Source organism: Mytilus galloprovincialis, chromosome 8 (assembly GCF_965363235.1).
Source record: "Mytilus galloprovincialis chromosome 8, xbMytGall1.hap1.1, whole genome shotgun sequence".
Classification (NCBI taxonomy): Eukaryota; Metazoa; Mollusca; class Bivalvia; order Mytilida; family Mytilidae; genus Mytilus; species Mytilus galloprovincialis.
This window is the reverse complement of record NC_134845.1, coordinates 27733900-27752269: the sequence shown is the minus strand read 5'-3', so window position 1 is coordinate 27752269 and position 18370 is coordinate 27733900. Positions and strand designations below refer to the sequence as shown.

Sequence of the window (18370 nt, the reverse complement as noted above, 5' to 3'; positions counted from 1 at the left end):
ACTTCCAGACAGTATCTTCATTAAGCCTCTGCCAAACCTTTTGAAATTTGGTAAATGTTGTACTTATGATGTTTCACGTTTCAGAGTTATGTCCCTTTTTGGATTTAAAATAGCCAAATTGTGTAAGATTATCACTTATGCCTGTCCTAACCCTTAACCCTTAATTCACAACTGAATGCCTCCATAAGGATAAACAGTGTATGAAAGTCCCTTGTCAGTATGTTTTCTAGTAATGCTGCTCTAAATTGATTTCTATTTCAATTCGCTGTTTCAGAATCAAATGCATCCTGGGTAATATTTTCAAAAGTGTACACCAAAACATCCTGATTGGTTAAAAATTTCATAAACAATGGAAATTTAACCAATGCTGTGACGTTATTTTCATTTTGGTGTACGAACAATGAAATTACCCATGATACTTTAGATTTGAAACGGCCAATTTACATGGTTGCAAATGGCATATTTCATTACAACCTCTTGCACAATGTTTGTTTGTCTACTGTTTTATTGGAATTAAACACAAGGACAAACCAGCTAGGCTTATAGTAGTGTATGGGAAAGCTGTATTATTATTTAATGCTTAAACTATTTCTGAATACAGTTTTTAAAGTTTCTTTGTTTGTAGTGGCCTTATAAAACACCATGCAATTTTTTTTAAATTTCAGACAGGACCATGCTTAAATATTATGTGAAGGATTCAGAGTTTTATTTTATTTTATTTTTTCATTTACTACACATTCAACATTCAGGTGATAAAACAGTCTCAAAATTAGAAGCATTAGAATTTAATGTGTGCCACTGAAAAAGAAATGAAACTACTTATATCTAATGCATTATTAATAATACAATAAATATGTGTAAGGAAACTGGTAGCAAACTGACATTCACAAGTCCTGATTATATTTGATAAGATGTTGATAAGAAATAAATAGATGCAAATGAAATACTATCTAAACAGACAAGTCGGTGACAGATGCGATAATATATTTTGTAAATTTAAATTTATAGGTATGACTGGCTTTAAAAAATACACCAAGACAGTTGATTTGTATTATTGAGGGGGGGGGGGGGGGTGAAGCATTGATAAGAAACCTAGGAGTTCATGAGGAGAATTATTGCAAATTCATATTTTTATGTAATCTAATAAATGAAGTAAATCTTAGTTGAGATATATAAATAAAATAATTTATTTTTCTTGTGTGACTTTTTAAAGGAATTTTCAGTTTGTTGCATGGTGTTAAATTTTGCAATGTATATATTTATATGTCTAGCTGTACATAAACTGCTCTGATTTGAACTGGCTTTTGAGGGGAAAAAACGTATTCTCTGAGTCAAACATATCCAGGCGGACCATGTATAATTATCGGAAATGCTCATCCCTTATTAGTTGTCAATTATTAAAGCATTCTTTATTGTTTATCTTCAGTGTCTGGCCTAGTTCCACCAATATCAGTAAAATGATTGAGCTTTCATTCATATATAGAATGTTATCATTTGGTCATATTTTACTTACCTAGGATATTTCACAGTAGCTGTAATTCCATTCATAGTTTTACACATATGGCTGTCTATTTAAAGGAGATCAGTTGATATTTGATTGTGAACATTGTAAAATAAAAAAGACTCAAAATACTTGACATAACTAACAAGTTAAATTTCTAATGTGGTTAGAAAAAATAACCATTGAATATTTACCAAAGAGGAACATGACTTTCAAAATCAAATGATAGGCCACCTCAAAATTTCAATGTAACTTTGAAAGCGTAAAAATAATGTTAGGGGGGATATTTGTAATTGAATTTTGTAGAGCCTGCAAATTATGTAGCAGAGAGCTCGACAAAGGGATAGTGATATGGCAGCAGCGGTGGAGGCAGCGTTAGCTAACTTCTTAATCGCTTTATATTTTAGTATCAACATAATATCAATGATAAGTAAAGAAGGCGAGACATTTCAGCATGTTCACTCTTGTTTTTCTCTGCCAGAATAATATCAGTTCTGTTGCATGACTGCATGGAGAGTAATAAATTTTGTACTGTCTCAAGATAGTGGGAACACCAGGTTTACGGTAGCGTGATACTCTTGTCATTGATGAGAAAACTTAACATAGATAATTTTTATTTAAACTATCTATTTTTATAGTTTAAATAAAAATTTTGTTTTTTTATGCACATGATTGGTAAGTTTGTAAGGTCTGTGCACAAAACTGTCTTAGACTTGATAATAAGATATGATTCTCAACCAATGATTTATTTAACTGATGGAGAATTGATAGAAATTATTGAACTATATGTAAGTTTTCTCTCCATGCTGTAAGTTTTCTCTCCATGCTGTAAGTTTTCTCTCCATGCTGTAAGTTTTTCTCTCCATGCTGTAAGTGTTCCTTCATGCTGTAAGTGTTCCCTCTATGCTTTATGTGTTTCCATCATACTGTAAGTGTTCCCTCCATGCTACAAGTGTTCCCTCTATGCTGAATGTGTTTCTATCATACTGTAAGTGTTCCCTCCATGCTGTATGTGTTTCCATCATACTGTAAGTGTTCCCTCTGTAATTAGTGTTCCTTCCATGCTGTAAATGTTCCAGCTATGATGTAAGTGTTCCCCCTGCAATAAGTGTTCCCTCAATGCTGTAATTTTTCCCTCCATGATGTAATTATTCCTTCTGTTCCCTGTGTATGTAGCTTAGGGAGATTCAATTGGTCCCAGTAAAAACACTTTACCCCTCAATTGATTGTGCATAGAATCTAGGTATCAGAAGACAGCCTTTTTAACTGTGTTGAAGAAAAGATTAAAATTTTAAACATAACTCTCCAATGCTAAGTTTGTCATATTTAACTCTCAAGTCACTTCATTTAATCCTATTTAAAGTCAATGCTTTTAAACTTACACGAAAAGGTCTATGTAAATGATGCATTGATTGCATTTATGTAGTCTTAACAAAGTAATGTTTGTCAATCTTATAAGACATTACCTGAACTATCTTTCACTTAAGTATTTAATTAAACATAAAATAGTCACATCAATGAATTGTGACCCACCTCCTAATTGTTTTCTAGCTCATGAAATTGACATCATTACATACAAATTATTATTTTGATTGGGACATCAGATTTTTTATAGCCAGGTAAAAATGTCAGGTGAGAGGCAGGTGTTACAACATCAATACCTTTATATATTGATAGATTGTCAAGGTAAGCATACCATACATTGATTTTGTAATTTTTTTTTAGATAATTATCAACAAAGGTTATTTTTAACAGAAATATTTGGTGATTGAAATTAAATTAAAAAAATATTGTCTTGTTCGTTCAAAGACTATTTGACTATTGACTATTTCATACAAGATACACGTATAACCAGCTGTATCCAGTTTTTGAGTATCACCTAAAATTGTCATACTAATTTAAAAGAAATTCTCACAACTGATGCATAAGGCCACACTTAAAAATATTTTGGTTTGCCCAAACCCTACTCAAAGGGTGAGACAGTGGGTAGGTAGGTAGGCATTTTCTTTTTCTTTTTTTTCAAAAAAAAGAAATTGAAGTATCAGATGTTTATTAGCCTTCATGCCTATTTGATTAAAAAAAACTTCTTCAAATCAGGACAATAAAAGAATTTGAGTAGGCAGCTTTTTTCTGGGTAGGTAGTGTTTGGGCAAACAAACCTATTATTTATTATGGCCTAAAAATGTAAATGTATCCCTATACACTGGCTACTGATAGGTATTGATTGGTGCACAATCAGTTATTTACTGGTATATGTATATAACATCACACAGCAGAAATTAGTTGTCAGTTTATAGTGTTAAACAAATGCTATACACAGTACAGTTAACTGGATTCTTATCTTTAAGATTATTTCATTGCAGATTGCTTATTAGTTAAAAGTAATATCAATTGTACACTTTGGGGTTACTGTATATATATTGTAGAGCCCAGGTGGTTGTGTGGTCTAGCGGGACGGCTGCAGTGCAGGCGATTTGGTGACACGATATCACAGTAGCATGGGTTCGAATCCCGGCGAGGGAAACCAAAAATTTGCGAATACAAATTTACAGATCTAACATTGTTGGGTTGATGTTTAGACGAGTTGTATATATATGATATATATATATACGTTTCAACTTTACTTAAGTCATTAGTAATCAGCTGGCCAAAATGACTACCAGTATGTTCATAGGACACTTAGAATTATTTTATATGTATTATGGTGTTTTTATTGTTATGTATTCAATAATGTTAAAGTATGTTACTTTCATTTTATTGAACATTTGAATAGTAAAAGAAATAATTTATTTTATAGAAGTCAAAATTGATTTTAAATTCACTTAAGCATATAGGATTTGGGTTTGTAGCACATCATTCTATGGGTCCTTTCAAAGGGTGTAAGTCAATGAAATTATTTAAAGTTTTAAACTTAGTTTGGTCCAAAATTAATTTCTTTTTCTGGATTGTGACAGGACACAATGTTAATTTATCAAAAGAAGAAAAGGAGTAATTCACAATTAAATAGTTAGCAGTCCAGAAGTAGGTAGTGTCCAATTATGGCTTTTTAAATCATATAACAATATCCCCCCCCCTGGAAAAGGTCTAAAGAAAACCATACAAGCCAAAGAACTTTTTATATTTTATGATGTTTGCAAGTATCAATTTATATGTAAAAAAAACTTCATGGAGTTTCAGTCTTGTATATAAACCATGGAGCAATGAGGTCATATTCAGGTGGCAATTTATAATACAATGTATTTAATTTCAGGTTAAGAACATTTTACAATAAATGTACCATGTATAACTTGACAAATTCTTGATTTCATACATTAAAGAACAAATACCTTCTAGATATCATGATTTTATTGAAACATTTCATCAATTTATATTTTTCCTCTGGGCTGGTCGAAAGTGTAAAGTTTATGTTAGAAGACACAGATTTTAATAGTTTTTATTTGTCAAAAACATAGAAATAAGAGCGAATAAATCATAAACAAAATAAGGAATTAGAAGTAATGTAATCAAATGTATACCAACAGGATGCATGCTAACCTTTCAACTGGTACCTTCTATCATTAATTAGATATATACCTAGTTCAGGTGACAATCACTTTGATCTTACAGGTACAGTTAGTATTTTACCTTAACACTAGATTGAACTGACCTCATATTACATATAGTAAAACATCTATTAAATGTTGTAAATAACCTGACTTGATTAAATAATTGTGTTTGTTCGTTGTTTGTAAACATCTACATTTTCTATCTTATTTAAATTATAAATTATATAACCATTAACATAAAAAATATAGATCGTGTTTTGTTATCCAGAGGTATAAAAGTTTATGTGGCATACTACAAAGAGATTTATATTTGATTTAGTAAAAAATCTCATTTTAATACTTTGTAAAAATAGTCCTTGTAGGGATCCTGTACTGTAGTCCTTTCATCTTGACCACACACATGACTTTCAATCTCATCCTGTATTTATATATATATATGTTTCATACTTTCGTGTTATTAAAGTAAGATAAAATATAAATAATTAAATTTCCTATTTCATGCATAGTCAGGACTAAGAAAATTTATTAACAAACAGATGAGTTCAGTAAATTAGGTTGTCACTGGGATGCTGGTGGGACTATTTGGATTGGAACTAACAATAAATATGGTATGTTACATTGCTTAATAAGGGGAAAAGTTTTGACTCAAAACAGGCCATCTATAGACCCTGTAAAGAGGAATTGTTGCAGGAGTTTTTTCTCACTGATCATGACACTGTCCAAACCTAGGGCATTAGAGTTTAACATTCCCATTCCATTTGGACGTCTGTGTATTTTAGTACTGCTACATGTGCAGTATGTTGAAGTAACCTTATTTCTATAATCTAGCAGCATTAATGGGTTGTACTGTTTGTAACTTTTACATTATTTTTGAATTTATATACATTATAATTTCTGCTACTAGTAAACAGTATCCCTATAAACACCCCCTGTTTAGATTGTCAGGATTAATAATCTATTACATGTATGTATACAACAAAATTAGAACTTGATCTTTATCCGTTTGATCACTAGATAAATGCCCCATGCTTATCCATTATAGAAGATCCATAATATGGCAGAACTTTCCAATTATACACCAATTACCAAATCAAAATTAATAGATATGAGTATGACTAACTACCAATACACATCTTTTGTAATGGCTTGTTATGATTAACTCATGTGTTAAATGATGGAGATCATGCCTCACTTCTGGTAAGGATTCTTTATAGTTATAAGAAAGATGAAAATGAAAAATATCTTGAGATGAGGGATGAGACATATTTCCTAAGTTATGATTTATGACTGTATGCACGAAATGAAAAAGACAAATGTCTGGTGCTGTACGCTTGACTTTCGATCTCTTGTACGGATTGGTTTTCTATTATGTCTTATTGAAATATGTGATAAAAAAATCTACCATATGATCTGGTTCTTTTTCTTAGAGTGCATACCTTTACATTTAGAGAAGAAGAATTAGTTCATGTTCCACTTCAAACTTTGTCTAGTTTTGTACCCCTACCCACCTACCCCAGATATTTTAAACAGTTATTTAAATTATATTGGATTGAGAGGGTATCACTGCATTGTTGCACTTATTTTGTATAAGAAACACTCTTGAGGGTGTTAACCAAATGGGGTGTATCGTTTTAACATTTTAACACCCTGAAATGATGCATGGTTAATGGCTTTTACTGATTAAAAGAAGGGGGTATTTTAGCAAATTATCATGATTTCAAGGTAAAAATTGATAAATTCTGGATAACCAATTACATTTAATAGCATCATGCATGTTGTGAGTACGTTTATTCCACAATATATAGATAAGTGTGATTGCTAATGAAACAACTCTCTACAAGACACCAAATGATAAAGAAGTTATTAAATATAGGTCACTGTACAGCCTTCAATAATGAGCAAGCCCATACCACATAGTCAGATATTAAAGGCTATATGTAAGTATGTTTATTCCACAATATACAGATAAGAAGATTTGGTATGATTGCCAATGGAACAACTCTCTACAAGACACCAAATGATATAGATGTTATTAAATATAGGTCACTGTACAGCATTCACCAATAAGCAAGCCCATACCACATAGTCAGATATTAAAGGCTATATGTAAGTTTATTGTACCGCGGCTAAATTATCACGTTGTGATTGGTTTAACGCCGTCATGTGGTGACCCCCTTTGAGACCGTAGGGGGTTAGTAAATTTCATAGGGGGTTCGTGACGCGGTAATGGTGACGTCATCTATTAATGTTGTTGTGTTTCTTTGATTATTTTTCAACAAAACGCAGCAGAAAAAGTCTAGCGTATGATAAATTCGTTATACGGTTAACTACTGACCCCCTACGGATCCATAGAAGGTGAATAAAATCCATAGGGGATTCGGCCTCCGGCCTCACCCCCTATGGATTTTACTAACCCTCTAAGGATCCGTAGGGGGTCAGTAGCGAACCATATAACTTATAATGTTTATTCCACAATATACAGATAAGAAGATTTGGTATGATTGCTAATGAAACAACTCCCTACAAGACACCAAATTATATAGATGTTAATAACTATAGGTCACTTTATGGCCTTCAACATTGAGCAAAGTCCATATCCCATATTCAGCTATAGAAAGCTCAAGTTAGTATATTTGTTCAAAATATCAAAGAAGATGCAGTATGATTGCCAATGAGATAACTCTCCACAAGAGACCTAGTGACACAGAAATTAACAACTATATGCTCTGCATAGTCTTCACCAATGAGCAAAATCCATACCGTATAGTCACCTTAAAAGGCTATATATGTTAGTACATTAATTTTGAATAACAAAGAAGAAGATGTGGTATGATTGCCAATGAGATAATTTCCACAAGAGACCTAGTGGAACAGAAATTAACAACTATAGGTTTTGCACAGCCTTCAACAATGAGTATGATTGCCAATGAGAACTATCCACCAGAGACCAAATCATGTAGAAGTTAATTGTAATTTTTTTCCCTTGAACCATGTCATCTCATTTTGAAAAATCATCTCTTACATTTATTGAATATAAACAGAAGAGTAATCATTTTCAGTAATATTACAATTGATTCGAGTGATTATTTGTTTAGCTGTCTATACTTTATGAACTGACGGAAGATTGAGATAAAATCTATTTTGGTCCATAACTCTATTAGGAAATAATATATTAAAACAGGAAATATTAAGTAGAGGGGGTCAGTACTTTTATATGATGGTACTTATATAAACTAATTACACAATGGAATGAAAGGTATGTTTATGTATTAAAACAGGAACAAAAAATAAAATTACATTGTTATTTTTGACATTTATGGTAATATTTTATCAAAAAAAAATTGTTTACTTAAAAATCGTTTTAAATTATTTAAACAATATACACTTAGTCTAATGGAGGTACAAAAAAGTCATGTTGCGCTACATTATGCTGTGTAAGTTTTATTTTCATGCTTGTTATTCCTCACCCAATTAGTCATTTTCTATTAAGTTTTGATATAATTGTAAATATAGCTAAAATTTTATTTGATTGTTTTTAGTACCATAAGCTCTTTAAATAATAAACCATGTGATAGAATTTATTTCATTACATCTTTCAAGTTTACAGGTTTTTTTTATGTTGCTAAATTAGGAATGGTACATTTACTTTCAAATGATTTTATAGTCTTTTCATTAGATCAGCAAAAGAGAACATAATTACTAGATATATACAATTGCCATTTTAGTGTCTGTATATCTAAAAAAGCAGAAAATTTGTAAGATATGACCTTCCAAGGTTTATTGATTATGTAATTGATTTGATCAGATGTGAAATTTTCTCATAAAGGGAGTTTTTTCTTCAAAGAAGACTAGACATGTCACATATATCTCTTCATTAAGTTTATCTCATACTTTGGTGAATATATATATATCTAAGAAAGTCTTAATTGAAAACAACATTCAAATCTATGATTGCGTGGATGAAAACCGCATTTTTTAATCATGTGCATGCAAAACAAGTTTCTTGGTATATATGTATATATCGTAAAAATGTTTACTGTTGTTTCTTCTTCTTCAGAAAATGAAAGTCATGATTAGGAATGGCCACCTTATGGCATGATAACTGGATTTAATTATGGATAGTACATTGTGGCTTGTTATAATACCAAGGAATTCTTACAATGACGTGAAAATGTTCTTTAGGAATTTACAAATTAAAACCTCGCAATAAGTGAAAATGGCAGTTAATGCAACCGAAAGTGACACAAGTTCATTAACTAGTACACAAACTGTGTTCCATGGAGATGTTATCAGTTCGACAGCCTCATTTTCATCTGAGATGTCATCATCACAGCATTCTTCAACAGAATTACTTTCAAGGTCATCAGCATTACTTTCAGGGTCGTCAGCGACACTACATAATGATGTCCCATCCATGACTATTCTACAAGATTCATTAGCATCAAGTCATAGTGCCTTCTCCACCGTTCATCATGACAGTTCACAATCAGTATCATCAACATCCCAACCAATATCAACCTCAGCTACACCACCTCTGAACTCTGTTGGAGGATCATATGAAACGTCAAACTACAAAATTTCTAGTCATTCATCAAGCCCAGTGAAATCAAATGGAATAGATTCAGTGCAATTGACATCAAACATTTCCCCGTCATCATCAGTTGTTAATCCTAGTTCTTCATATATCCCCCCACTCTTGCCACTAACCACTGCTGCCACTAATGGAAGTGTATCAGCCACCCCATGTAAGTATAACTATAGTTGTTAATCCTAGTTCTTCATATATCCCCCCACTCTTGCCACTAACCACTGCTGCCACTAATGGAAGTGTATCAGCCACCCCATGTAAGTATAACTATAGTTGTATATCCTAGTTCTTCATATATCCCCCCACTCTTGCCAATAACCACTGCTGCCATTAATGGAAGTGTATCAGCCACTCCATGTAAGTATAACTATAGTTGTTAATCCTAGTTCTTCATATATCCCCCCACTCTTGCCACTAACCACTGCTGCCACTAATGGAAGTGTATCAGCCACCCCATGTAAGTATAACTATAGTTGTTAATCCTAGTTCTTCATATATCCCCCCACTCTTGCCAATAACCACTGCTGCCACTAATGGAAGTGTATCAGCCACCCCATGTAAGTATAACTATAGTTGTATTTCCTAGTTCTTCATATATCCCCCACTCTTGCCAATAACCACTGCCGCCACCAATGGTAGTGTATCAGCCACCCCATGTAAGTATAACTATAGTTGTATATCCTAGTTCTTCATATATCCCCCACTCTTGCCAATAACCACTGCCGCCACCAATGGTAGTGTATCAGCCACCCCATGTAAGTATAACTATAGTTGTATTTCCTAGTTCTTCATATACCCCCCACTCTTGCCAATAACCACTGCCGCCACCAATGGTAGTGTATCAGCCACCCCATGTAAGTATAACTATAGTTGTATTTCCTAGTTCTTCATATATCCCCCACTCTTGCCAATAACCACTGCCGCCACCAATGGTAGTGTATCAGCCACCCCATGTAAGTATAACTATAATTGTATATCCTAGTTCTTCATATACCCCCCACTCTTGCCAATAACCACTGCTGCCACTAATGGAAGTGTATCAGCCACCCCATGTAAGTATAACTATAGTATATCCTAGTTCTTCATATAGCCCCCCCCCCCCCCCCCCCCACTCTTGCCAATAACCACTGCTGCCACTAATGGAAGTGTATCAGCCACTCCATGTATGTATAACTAGAGGGATTGCTTTGATTCAAAATATCTGTTTTCCCCCAGACACATTAAAGGGAGGTAGCAAGAGCTATGATGAGTGTCTGTCCATCCATCTAACTGCATGACCTAGTAAGTAAAACTCATTAAAGATATCAGGCTCAAAATTTTGTGTGTCAGAGGTGCATTTCATCTACAAATGTCTCATCAGTGACCCTCGAATCAAAAAAGTAAAAAGGCAATATCAAAAAGTTGAATAGAAATGAGTCCCAAAAGTTTAGAATGTGAAAGTTTGTTTTATTCCTGACAGTTCTTGATGAATTTATTTTATAGTTCAATATGAAAAAATCTTGATTGAGTAAGTACTTTCACCTTTGCTTTTCTGAACAGATGTTGATAAAATTTACATCAAAGGTTTATAGCAACAACAATTAGATCAAGTTCAAAATTCAGTAGTTGGATTAAAAATTTTCTTTGGAATGTATGATCATTGTAATTTTTAACAGATTTTGATAAGAATCATAAAAAGACTTATTTTAAAAGTGTCTCAATCAAGTTTGAAAACCAAATTCAATTGAATGTAAGCCCCTTTGAAATTCTAACTATTTGAAAAATATTTGCCTCATTCTCACACTTCTAAATAGATTTTAATAAAAATTATTATGAAAAGTCTCAATCAATTGAATTGAAAATGGTTTGAGAGTTATCACAAATAGAAATAGAACTAATAAATGTGATAAATTATGTTGGAAGCACTCTTTAAATTTTTGGATTTTGCTATTCTTTATAGGTAGATAAAAGAAGGTATGGTATGAGTGCCAATGAGATAGATCTCCATCCAAGTCACAATTTGTAAACGTACACCATTTAAGGTCAAAGTACGATCTTCAACACAGAGCTCACACCTAACAGCAAGCTATAAAGGGCCCCAAAAAGTGTCCCTTTAGGTCATGAAGCACCTAACTAAGAAGCATAACATTAAAACATGAAAAAAATATAATAGCAATACAGATATTGTATAATTCATACCCAGTCATGTTCAATGAACATTGTATTTATCAGAATTGAATATTGTCACTACATTCATTAATGGAGAAAAGTTACAAATTTCTTGTATTCTGAATACATGTGATTCTTCCGGGGGGAGTCAAAATCTCCCGCTTTTTAGACCCTCTTCCGTCCCTCCCGATAAAATTTGAAATCTTCCGCTTTTTGAAAATGTCAACCTTGTAAAATTGAATAATTCATATGAAAATTACTGCAAAGTTTGTATTAAATTAAATTCTTATTATTTGCAGCATCTTTAACAGACAACTTGACATTAATCCTTGGAATGTCTTTATGTGGAGTGGGTTTACTGATTCTGTTAATCATAGTTTTGTTTGTCTGTTGCAAGAAAAGGTCAAGCACAAAGGTAAATATTCAATTTGAATACAGTTGCGTAGTATAATAAATGTATGTAGAAATGACACTTTGATAAGCCAAAATATGGTACAACTGTGCATTGAAATAATTATCAAGAGTAGAAATTTTGTAAGTTAAGGAGCCACCCATATATGGAATTTTTGTATATTCCATGCATTCTCAAAGAGTATTGAACATAAACCCTTTTATGTCGAATAGTTAATTAGTAAATAAATTGGTTTAGTTTGGGCACAAATTCTAGGTGTCAATTTGAAACAGAAAATGCATCAATTTTAACAGATTATGATAACCACAGCAGAAACTGCTGTATTCTAGATGTATTTGGTTCCTAAAACAGAAAAATTCCAACAAACTCGGACAAAGACAGTACATTTAACCTTTGAAATATACTATATTGATTGATTGATTGATTGATTCTTGTTTGCCTAAATATATCCAGTGGCAAATATTTCATGCATGTTAAGGATTAAGGAAGAGAACAAATTAACAATAAATACATTATATAGCCCTACCCTTCTCCCCAACAAAAAATATTGGTTATATCTATATGATAACTATTTTGAGTCAAAAATAAAAGCATACTTCACATTGCTCTAAATCAAAGCCAGATGTTTAGTTTTAATTAATAGAATTATTTCAGACTTTGATTACAGACCAACAGACAATAAAAACACACTAGATAAACTTTGTTGCATAAAAGACATACTGTACATAAGATATTATGATTTGATTATCATTCAAGTATAACATTTACTCTATGTATTTAAGATATCTTAGAGGGACTATCAGGAAGGGAGATAACTATCTTACATACATGTACTTGTTAGTTTTAAATGAATACATTTTTTTAGCAACACACAGTAGAAACAGTACAGATAGGAGACCTTTGGGCTAGTAACAGAGGAGATATATCTTATGCACCAACATTTGACTCAGTACTAGATACAGTATCAGAATCACCAAAGGTTCAGACCAAAACCAGTAAAGGTATTACCCTAATTTTTACAGTTGTTTGATATTTCCAGTATTAGGCATATGTTTAAATATGGTTGACCAAAGCCTGTGGATATTTGCTTTCATGAATATCAATGAATATGGATAATATGATTAAAAAAATAGTTTGAATATTTCATTTGATCTTTCAAAATTGAAGAGAAAAGGGAAGTAACTTTCTGTTTTTTAAATTAACAAAGTTCATACATGTACAATCAATCTTTTGAAATCCATATTTTTTAAATTGAACGAAATACAAAGGCATTTAAGAATCCAATAATTATTTTCAGTGATGGTTGAATGTCTGTACTGTAAAAAAATTACTTAGGGAAACAATATACTAAAAAGAGTAACTTTATCTCAGATTTAGGAGTCATATTACAGTATTGATCAGTATAATTCTGATCTGTTTTTGTACTTAGTACTCTTAAACAATTGAGAGCACAACATTTTTAAGTTGTTTTTACTTCAGGTTGGTCTGGAAAAAAGAAGTATAGAATAGGTATAAAAATATGTTGTTGTTGAATTTGTTATTTTTTTCAGATGCTATTTATTCTGCTTTAATTTTTAGTGTCACATTTATTTATTTTATTTGCATTAATTATAATACTTTTTATTATTTTCTATCAGTCAAATTGACATGTTATTCAGGTCAATCGTATTAAATATACATCTCATTATTTACACCCATCAAAGTGACGGGTCTTAAAAAAACTTTGTTTATAGGATTAGATATGATGGAAATATTGAGGAAACATTACAAATATTGGTGAAATTGATAAACATGACATATTAAGTACAGTTGAACCTGTTAAAAAGGTCACCTCATTTAAGGAAAAACCTGTCTTCTAGGGTTATTGTCTTTCTCCCTATGTAATAATTATAACTATGTATTTTGAACTTATATTTGAAGGTGATTTTTCTATGATCCTGAGGGGACCACAGGTTTCACTGTAGGGATAAAAAAAGAAATTACATTTCACTTCTATTTGATTTGTTGAAAATTCTTTTCACCTTAAAGTTTTCATAAATTCCTAAATTTAGAGCAAAGCTCGGAGCAAAGTCTTGTTGAAACCTAATTGTAATGAACAAATTAAGTTAATGACACTTACATAATTAACAAATACTTGTGTAATTTATCTTTTAAGGAGGGTTTATCATACTTTTTTTTTTAATGTTTTTGGTGCATTTTCAATGGAAAAAGCTGATATTCTAATTTGTAAGAAAAATTCTTAATATTATATTGAAGGTTTTAGTTGTTAAGTGAGGATAGAAAGGTTGTTCCTGTCATTTTAGGTTTTATTTGTTTTTTACAGTGACCTTGTAATAAGTAGCTCATTGATGCATTCAGTTATTTCCTTTGTTGGGTTGCTGTCTAATTGATATATACTCTCATTTTATTCATCGGCAATGTTAAAAATGTTGTATTTTTACGTCATCAAACTCTATGATCATTTGAATAAAATGTATTACATAATAAACTTTTTAAATTCTAAATTTTTTTTAATTCCTTTGTCATTTTCATTCTGATATTAAAATAGCAGTTGGTAAATTTATACATGTATACACACCCAGATGAATTTAAAATAAGCACTACCAGAGACTTTTGGAAGACACAGTATGCCAAATAATTTTAGAAAATTTGCCAGAATCTATCTTTGAAATAAACGACATGGTGGTATTAACATTATTGAAATCATTCCATTTTATGTCTGGGAAAGTAAAATCTGATCTGATTTGATAATCTAAAGTGCTTTTGTTGTTTGTGGAAATTCCTTTCACCATGTTCATTATCAAGGGAAATCATACATCTTATTTTTATCTTTTATTTAAATCAGAATTATTCATCAGATTTACTAAGACAGATATACATACTGTATCATTGAGAAAATAGATTTATAGCACATTTCCTTATCAAAAATATTTAAGTACAAATTTATTTAATTTTGCATAGTATACAAGTCAATAAAGGTTTTTTTTCATGCAGAAGAACACACACAAATACTGAAGCTCAAAGATGAACAAAACAATAATTTTAACTCTAACAGGAAGTAATATTGTAATAAAGCATTTGTTGTCTTTGATTTTTGATAAAATGGGAGGAAACAGGGAAGAGGTACTAACAAATCAGAAGTGGAAGACAATTACTATGGCCAAAAGCAAAATGATATAAAGACAAACATCAGTTTACAAAAGATTCGAGACATCCATATACTGAAAAAACAAAAATAAGGGGTGTTTGGGGGTGCTCCATATTTACCATATAATTTAACATTGAGAAGAACTCTAAAGCTTTTCTCCAACAACTATATATTTAAGTCTAATTTGACATTTTGCAAAGCAGTCACTGGAATCCAAAAATAGACCAATCGTAACCATTTTATGAATACAATATATTTTTAGTTTTGGTGTAATTGTACAACTTTAATTTTTGTGTAGTTATATTAGGTAAAATATGAAATAACATGATTAACCGGGCTACAGCCATATTTTTTATGTACCTGTCCCAATACTAAAGGTTGTGATTAAAGGAGCCATTGGTTGCTATTTGTTATTTTTGTTTTTCAATTAGATTTTTATCATAAATCAGGCCCATTGATTTTCTTTTTATTCGATTTTACCTTTTGCCATATCTGGGACTGTTATAGCTTCATATTAGATATGTCTTTTGCTTCTGCGTATAAAGGATGTATAACGAACTATAGTTGATTATTTTTGCATCATTTTTGTCTCTGGCGGATAGTTCTTTTTTAGTAATAATCAAGCAATATATAAAACTATGATTTTATTTTTAGAAAAACAAAGATGATTTTTCATTACAGATTATTGGAACTGATATATAAATGAAAATTTCAACTTTATATATCCAACTGTCCATATATGTATATCAAAACTCATCTATACCAACTGCCAAGACTATTTCTCTCTTTTTTATCAGTGTCAGACATGGGCTTTGCTCATTGTTGAAGGCCGTATGGTAACCTATAGTTGTTAATTTCTGTGTCGTTTGGTCTCTTGTGGAGAGTTGTCTCATTGGTAGTTATACCACATCTTTTTTAAATGCTCTCTTTTCCTAGTTCTAAGTCTGGAGTTGCTGGTACTTCTATCACATGACATTCACTGGTGTAATTCCTCTTCCTGCTAATGTTTATAATCTGTCCAAATTGAAACCTTAGGGAATATATGCAAGGGAATATTTAAACTAATGATTTACTTCCTAAGGAAAGAGTTCACCATTGGAGAAAAATGACTCTCTCTATCCCTCTGATTCAGGTTTAGATAGTATCATTAGTATAATAATAACAGACCCCCATGACTCACTGATTTGAAAGCACCTGTATTACTAGATCATCATTACAAATTGAATAGCAGAAAATTTTCAGGAAAGCAATGTTCATATGTCAGCTTTGAGAATATTGCGTTTTATGTTAAATTAATGAAAACCTGTTATCTTTGAACAATTTACTGCCTGCTAATTGTAAGAAAGTATGTTACGGAGAAAAATTTACAATTTATCATCTTTACATGTGTTTAGCAAGATTATGATTTGATTGAACATAAGGCTGTTCTTCATATTATGTGATCATAGCTGACTCAAGTAATTGTCAAATATTCTTCTGCAATTTATTGTAAACAGTTGCTTCGGATAATGGCACTAATCAAATCTTTTAACATTCTTTTTAATAATTTAATCTGCTGATGACAAGGGTTAAGAATTAAGCAGTGGAAATTCTTGTAACTTTCACATTGAAAAAAAAGGGGCAGGTTTTTGTCTAATTTTCATAAAGTTTAAATTTGTTATTCTTCTTACATGTAACTCTAAAATTACTTTCTGACAAAAGATAATAATTGTTAATAGATAATTGAATGATGCTGGTTATCTTTAATGTGTAAGTAAATGTTGATTTCATTTGTGTATTATTGATTAGGAGGTATGCTTACACTTTATAAACAAAGTTCTCTCACAAGTGTAATTTCATGTTTTCCATGTTTTTGATTTGATCACTAGAAACACTTGGCAACTTTTAACAATGGGTATTGCAAAACACATATTGTGATGCCTTTGATGTAATACAAGTAGTTTTTGTAATCTGATCTCAGTCCACAATGAAATCTACTTCTTAAAATATTGCATCTCAAGGAAGTTCTTTTTTCCAGATACACAGTGATTATTATATACATCTAAAAAAAAAAAATTGATTCCCAGAGCTTTTTGTCTTGCAGCTTTTTACATTTGACAAACATTTGGTTTTATTAAGCTGCTTTTATGACTTTTGTTTCAAACCATTATTTTCTGTTCATTTTTAGCAATATTTAAAAACTTGTTAATGCCTTAGGTGTGACAATATATTATACTAATTATTTTCTTTAATGTGTGATGTCCATGACCCAGGGCCTGATACCATAGATAGATAATGAATACACACTATTTTGTAACTGTTGTCCATAATGATTTATATCACTGATTTAATTTTTTAACTTGCAGGTGAACTTCTTTTTAATTTTTGTTCCACATTCGTTATAAGGTTTTACAAAAAGTTTTCCAATTCCCAGTAGATATTTTGAATTTTACAGTTTAAGGGTAAAGGTCACTGGACCATATGCCATATGCTTCTTATGTTTGATTGTTTGATACAAAATGAACTGAGGGCATTGACATTGAATGAGCTACATTGAACTACTGTTAGTGAACTATTTTCTGAAAACAACATAAAGAAGACTCAGGTTTTAATAGGCATTGCAACTTAAAAAATCAAAAAAATGTTCATTCTTTTCCAACTATAATAAATTAGTTGATGTAAAAATAATGGCACTTGTATTTATTCTTTATAGAGAATACAAAATAATTGTCAATCCAATAGTCATCACAGTTTGTAAAATTTGATTTCAGATGTACTATACCATGTACTGTACCCATACACAGCCCAGGAAGACAGCCAACTTAATCTTGACCTTGGTGATGTTGTGACCTTGATAGAAAAGAGAGGAAATGGGTGGTGGAAGGGCAGGATAAAGGATAAAGAAGGCTGGTTCCCTGGAAGCTATGTGGAGGAAACTGATATAGGCAAAGGTTAGGTGTCTAGGGTTGTTAAGTCTCACTTTCAACATAAGTCTCCAAAAGCAAGACAAAGGGAGGCAATCCAACAGTTTCAGTGATATAACAATAAA

At 31.5% G+C, this 18370-nt stretch overlaps 1 protein-coding gene across 1 annotated transcript in view; it reads left to right on the top strand.

Annotated features, from left to right (window-relative positions):
- The first annotated feature begins 10744 nt into the window (after positions 1–10744).
- Positions 10745–18370, top strand: part of LOC143085470 (uncharacterized) — a 29433-nt gene continuing 21807 nt past the window's right edge. Inside the window, exons 1-5 of the mRNA XM_076261828.1 lie at positions 10745–10797; positions 12082–12197; positions 13060–13195; positions 13674–13703; positions 18093–18272. Coding sequence (XP_076117943.1) covers positions 12117–12197; positions 13060–13195; positions 13674–13703; positions 18093–18272 — 427 coding nt within the window. The 5' untranslated portion in view covers positions 10745–10797; positions 12082–12116. The remainder of the gene's footprint in view (positions 10798–12081; positions 12198–13059; positions 13196–13673; positions 13704–18092; positions 18273–18370) is intronic.